This window comes from Clupea harengus, chromosome 21 (assembly GCF_900700415.2).
Source record: "Clupea harengus chromosome 21, Ch_v2.0.2, whole genome shotgun sequence".
In the NCBI taxonomy this organism is placed as follows: Eukaryota; Metazoa; Chordata; class Actinopteri; order Clupeiformes; family Clupeidae; genus Clupea; species Clupea harengus.
This window is the reverse complement of record NC_045172.1, coordinates 13,150,026-13,156,323: the sequence shown is the minus strand read 5'-3', so window position 1 is coordinate 13,156,323 and position 6,298 is coordinate 13,150,026. Positions and strand designations below refer to the sequence as shown.

General features: G+C 41.7%; 1 protein-coding gene across 1 annotated transcript; it reads left to right on the top strand.

Moving 5' to 3' along the window:
- The first annotated feature begins 1,036 nt into the window (after positions 1 to 1,036).
- si:dkey-1h24.6 lies at positions 1,037 to 6,254 on the top strand. The gene is made up of 4 exons (XM_012840511.3): positions 1,037 to 1,547; positions 3,394 to 3,693; positions 4,241 to 4,410; positions 4,974 to 6,254. Exons 1-4 carry the CDS (start codon positions 1,448 to 1,450, stop codon positions 5,082 to 5,084), a joined length of 681 nt encoding a protein of 226 aa, XP_012695965.2. The 5' UTR covers positions 1,037 to 1,447; the 3' UTR covers positions 5,085 to 6,254.
- The last annotated feature ends 44 nt before the right edge of the window (positions 6,255 to 6,298 follow it).

Here is a 6,298-nt window from a genome sequence, read left to right as displayed (position 1 = left end):
GGGAAACATCCCTGTTTCAAAACGGTTGGTTGGTTGGTGTATGCAGGCTTTTGCTGGACCCTTTGAACTGCATGGAGACCAGACCTCCTGACCAATGTGTTCCAGGAAGTTTGAAACGCAAACAGAAGTCTAACCTTGGCCATGGGCAGTGGTGTTCATTAAACTATTTGAAATCTGTCTGCCCTGATGTCCTTATTTGGGCCGAAACCGTGCAGATCGTGCAGCAATTGTGTTTGAAATGGCTGCGCTTTTTCACCCAAATAAGACTGAACATAGCCTGACTGGATGAGGTTGGTTTCCTAGCATAAACCTGCACAAACCAACATGGTCAACCATAAACCAACAAATTGACCACCAAATACAGCTTAGAGCCCACCTCCAATCCCCTTAGTATTTCCGGCTGTCTGTCTCTCGGGGCACATACAAACTCAGTTATCACACCAAAAAAGTTTTTACACCTCTCACATTACCATGCAGAAAGGCCAAACTTAGAACTGGAAATGTAAGAGGAGGCAGGAGCTTAGACAGAAAGCACTGTGCATTGCATGATGTGCACTGTGCCTCTGTGTGTTTTAAGGCATAATCTGTGTGGTTACAGTTGCAGTCTGATAGCTATCAGCTGCTGACATCTGACTGGATTCTTTGATGCTTCTGTCTCTCAGTGTTCAGTTTTCCACAGAGGCCATGATGTGCAGATGCAACAGCACTGGTGCCTAGCTGACAAAAACTGATTGATTCCAAGTGTGTGTGTGTCTGTGTGTGTCTGTGTGTGTGTGTGTGTCTGAGTTGCTTTTCTGCATCATACCTGTGCAGAGGATACAACTTTATTGCAATTTTCTTAGATATACGAAATGAGTGGAAAGGTATACTGCAATTGTGTTACCTGGCACATCTTGTCCCAAAGGAAAACGTTGTCAAAATTAATTGGATAATTATTTTAATCTGTTTAATTATTTTGTTAGTTTCATTATTAGGAATACCTACTACTCGACTGATTCTGCCATTTAAGTGGGTGTTCATTTCAGTGAGGGGGGTAGGTAATGTTTTTTGGCCATATGCAGGAACACTGTTGTATTTGAAGACGTTAAATGAAGATATGGCTTTCAGAAGTGCTTGCACAAGGGAAGACGTGAGCAAGCTTCCTGTTTAGCACCTGGAGCAGATGCCTTCACTCTTCCGTTTCTTGAAGTAGGTGGAGGTGGAGCGAAACAATCGAGCAGACTCTGCACAATCTGCTACTGTTCACCGCACCCAACCTGTCATGTGGCGCTCCTCGGCATTCGACCGCACAGATCTCCGTGCACGTTTGTGTGCGCCGTTTTGTTATTGCATGTTGTAGTCGGTTGCTGGTACAGTTGGAGATTGGCGCGTGGACTGCCGCGTGTTTTATCTCTAGTCAGAGCCACTCGAGTGAGTCTGACGGTGCTCAGGCCCTTTGCTGTGCCACATGGATAGAATGTCTAGCGGGATGCTATGGGTTCTCGGTGTCCTCCTGTGTCTGTGTGTGTTTTGCCAAGGTCGAGCAGAGACTTCCGTTGGCTGTACAGGTTAGTGCCCTCCTCAGCTTCTCCTTATCATTTAAGGATGCTCAGGTGATTTTAAGCAAGTTGGTCAACAAGTAAAACAAACTATAGAGACTAGGGCTGTCAAGCGATTCAAAAAATAAATATAATTAATTACTTGGTGTGTGATTAATTCATCTAAATTAATAGCAGCTATCAATTTGCCGTGAGAAGCATTTAAAAATCTATCAGATTTACCAGTGACGTGAATTGACAGTGAGCAAGCCTTGGCAGTGTAATGTTTACCACACATTGATGACAAACAACAGATACGCCAATCAACTTTATTTAATGAAGAACACATTTTTAGTATATCTCCTAGTTTGTCTAGTCTAAATCTAACTTAGGTAAAGTCAGATTTCACCAACTACAGTAAGCACTGATCAAATCTTGCTAGTTCGCGAATTTATCTCACCAAAAAAAGCAAAGGTTTTTTTGGATAAAAGTTTTCTTACAGCTATGATTTGAAATGTTTTACAAACTAACTTCGTGTATTTCCAGCGATTTTTGAGCGAGCGTTTCTTAAATTCTAAATCTTGAACTCGAAAACAAGCTGATGTACACTTGAAACATCCAAACCCACACACCCCGAAAAATTGACGATAGCTCCACATCATGGGAGAAATGCGAACTATTACCGCAACGTAGACTGGTCATTGTTTTTCTAGAGGTCTCTATTGAAATCCAGCAAATGTGGCAAAATTATTTAACTTTATTATAATCTGTGGGACTGGTGTGACCTTCAGTCCAGATTTCCATATTAGGTGTATCCCTGAACATACCCAAAACAGTTAATTGGAAGTGTGCGCAGCTGGTTGAAGAGCCAGTATATAAATGACGTGTAGGCTACTCCTTAACCTCTCATCCAGAATATACCTAGATTTGACATTTACCAAATCCAGTTTTAACTCAATAGATTTTATATGCAGTGTTGTAGGGCTGGATCCAATTGCGTAATTGTACAATTAAAAATTAAAAATGAACAGTTTTGTCATTTAGTAAAAAATCTACTATTGCTTCTTTTTTGGATAAAGCCTCTTCATCTTGTTTGCGACTTCAAAGGAGCCTGATGATTCAGGTTTTCCTTCTGTAATGGGAGACAGTTCAGAGAACTGAACAAAAGCTAAATCAAAAGAACGCATCATAGTGGGTTATAGTTCAATGGAAAGCTTTGTTCTGCATCTTCAGTTTCAAAGGGGAAGGTGATTGGTGAGAGAACTTTCACATTAAAACAAACCCATATGTGTGCCAATGCAAATGCCAGCGAAGAGAACACAGAATCAGCAGCACACACATGCTTCTTCTCCACTGTAAACTGGCCCTAAGTTTCAAATAATGCTGCATTGCATTACTATAATACATGCTCATCTGTTGTACATGGAGTTGAGTCCTGAAATCTAAATACATTGCAGGGTCGCCATAATTAAACTGAATTTACTTCCTCAAGTCGATCCTCCTAGACTTTCACAGAAACTTCACTTTAGGAACAGTGAAGAAATGTTGCTTCATCAGTACTGTAGCATTGTCCCATGGATTTTTGAACCCCAGAATTATGAATGAGTTATTAATGTCTGCAGGGTTTGTCTCCTGGACTTACTCTTCCTTTGAGATTGGCCAGCATGTTTCAAACTGCATTTTAATTTGAGGGCACTAGTAGTACACTCATGAATGAATTGTAGGGTGCCTTTACGAATGACAAATCTTCATCATCATCATATATGGTCAAAATTCATGTTCATTTCATAATCCCGTCACAGCGTGAACTTCCTAATATGTTTGGTTATGATCCTGGTCATACCTAATATGTTTGGTTTCTGGCCCATGTGTTCAGTCTGTGTGAAAGCGTCGGTGCTGTGCCCCACCATGAAGCGTGAGGAGAAGACTCATAAACTCCTGAAGAATGGACAGCAGCTGCATTTGGTGAACTACCACAGCAAACAGAACCAGTCCCGGAAGGTCCTCGACAACAGCGAGGTTAGCCAGCATTATATGAACCAATCGGATAAGAGCTCTTACTTTGAGATCTCCCAGCTGAACCTCAACTCTTCTGGGCTGTATACCTGCGAGGTCTGCGCCATCTACCCACCACCGATCTCTTGTAAAGAGAACTCAACAGCTGTCGTGTTCACTGGTATGTCCACCAGAAAGCTCACCATATCTACAGCCACATCTCTGCACACAATACTAAAATTCTCACTGAGAAATTAAAAACATCTATCAGCGGGTCTGGGCTGTTATTTCACTTGGCTGACAGAATTATGTCCATTTAAATTTGGGATGAGGCATTTTTACTTTTAGACATAAACTAAAACTAGTGAACTTATTCAGTACCCTGTGAGGTCAGAGCTCAAAGTACTGTTGTCATGTTTAAAGGTTTGGTTTAAAAGGATATCCTTCAAACCACCAGAATTTGTCTCCATATACAGTATATCTGTCTTCCCAAACTGGCCAAATTTGAGGATTTTAGAGTCTAACTCTTTAGCTCATATTTTCATGAAGGGTGTTTGGTTTGAATCTTAAACACATGCTTTAGTGCATAAAAGAAATATCACTTTAATAATAACTAATACTTAATCTCTCATTGACACTATCATTTACACAGCTTTGTGTATATCACACAGTCGCTCTCCGACAATTTTTCTGACTCTTTCTCCCCCCACTGTCTGGCTGCTTCATAGAGCACACCTGTCCTGCCGAGGACCCCCCCTGTCCGGGGAACGCCAGCTCCCCCACCTCCCCACCCAAGATCAGGTCTTTCACTGACCAAACCAGCATCCCTCTACTGGTGGCATTCGGGTTGGTTACCCTCTATGGTCTCGTCCTCACCCCTGTCACCATCAAATTCTGGGTGAGTGCAACACACCCCTCACCCAAAACTCCTTGTAGGCCACCTTCTGTTGCTTTGATGAAACAGCTGTACACACATGAGCGAAGTCATAACTCGGTCATACCTCTGCTGTTCATGTTGTCAGTGTAATCTTGTAATTGGAGACGCCTCCATGTAATCAGGCCTGTGACAAAAACAGGATCATCTGAGTAATTGATCGTGTCACTTTTGTACGTTTTAAAATACGTAAGTGAATGCAATAACTGAGGGAACTTAAGGTAAAAAAGAACATAGGGCTTAAGGAACATAGAACTGAGGGAAATGAGGGCCAGTAGGAATATTCGATTGAGAGAATATAAACACACTCCCTAGAACCCAGATAGGGTTTGTTCTTTGGAGTTGTTACATACCAGCTACTCTCCCAGCTTGTTAAATATAAAAAATACTCAAATGTCGGAAAGAAGGGCTGTAACTTGAGTGTGTGTGTGTGTGCGTGTGTGAGTGTGTTGCAAACCAAAACAAACCTAACTAAGATGGTCTGGCACCTCCTCCTCGTTTGTCTTTCTCTTTCACTTTTTAAACAGAGAACATCGAGGAAGTCACAATATGAAGATCACGACTACATAAACATGAGACTGTTCGGCCGACGGAAGTTCAACGGAGTCCAGCACCCAGTCCACCTAGGAAAACATTAATGTGCAACGTCAGCATGGAAATGCTTGCGGAAGGCCATTCCTCCACCCTTAGGGAAGCATCAGTAACCTGTACAAGCCTCATGTCATGCACAAACTGACAAAAATCTAGTTTGGCTCCTGGGGAGTATGTGGTCTAGTGACAAACCAGGGTAAGTTAACGCAGAATACGTGGTAAACCTCCTAATAGAGGAGCCCTATGCCTTTGTTTTGCTTGGAATATGAAGCTTCTATTGGAAGGTTTAGGCTACCTACTCTGAGTTACTCTGAGGTTTGTCACTAAACCACGTTCTTGGAATACCCGCCTGGTGCGACTGTGGTGTGTTGATATGATTCTGTGGGCGAGTCTGCTCCATTAGAGTCATCAAAAATGGCCTTAACAATCCACTGAGCTCACTTACCTGTGAATCAAGTATGGGTTCTGATTCAAAATAATGACTGTTCCTGAGAATAAAAGCCTAATGTGTAGGTAAGGAATAGGCCTAATTGTCAAGTAGGCCTACCTTTGTGTGTATATTTATCTGTGTATTTTATCCATGTGTTTGTGTAAAATCATTTATTTCCATTTTAGAAATAGTTTCTGATAGGTTTATGTCTCAACATGGTTTGTATGTATTTGCATTTTTGCGATTTTCTGGAAGCAACCAACACATGCTAATTTAACAAGTTCTGACTATGTCATTTGACAGTCTAACAATGTGGTTAAAAGTGAAAACATTTTACACAGACTTGTTATCTATGTGTTTGCCACGAAAGGAAGTCTGTGGGGAGGTTTTCTCGACGCAGTGAGACCCCTCTTCTGCTTAGTTTGTCAGCCACCCCCAAAGCCCCAACCAATAATACATGTCAAACTGCAACCAGAGGGCTATTCCATCCAATCGTGGCTTATTTTAAAGTCTCAATAATTGAAGTGAGAGTTCCGTTCCATTACTGTGGCTTAGAGGATTCCGTGAGCAGTAACCAAGGTAATTTATATCGCTAAACTAGCCTGCTGCTTGTTAATTCAGCTGTGTTTCAGGGGTTAAATCGGGGCCCATGACTCATAATCACATTTCAGGGCTTGAACAAATGGGACTCAATGCTACTCTTTGCCTGTATAGGCCTACTTGATTAAAGCTTATTGATGAAGGCCAATTACATTTCTGTTATTAAAAATGGTTCATGACTGATCAAGACTGTCAATTCAAATGTGTACTGTGATGCCAAGATTATACAGA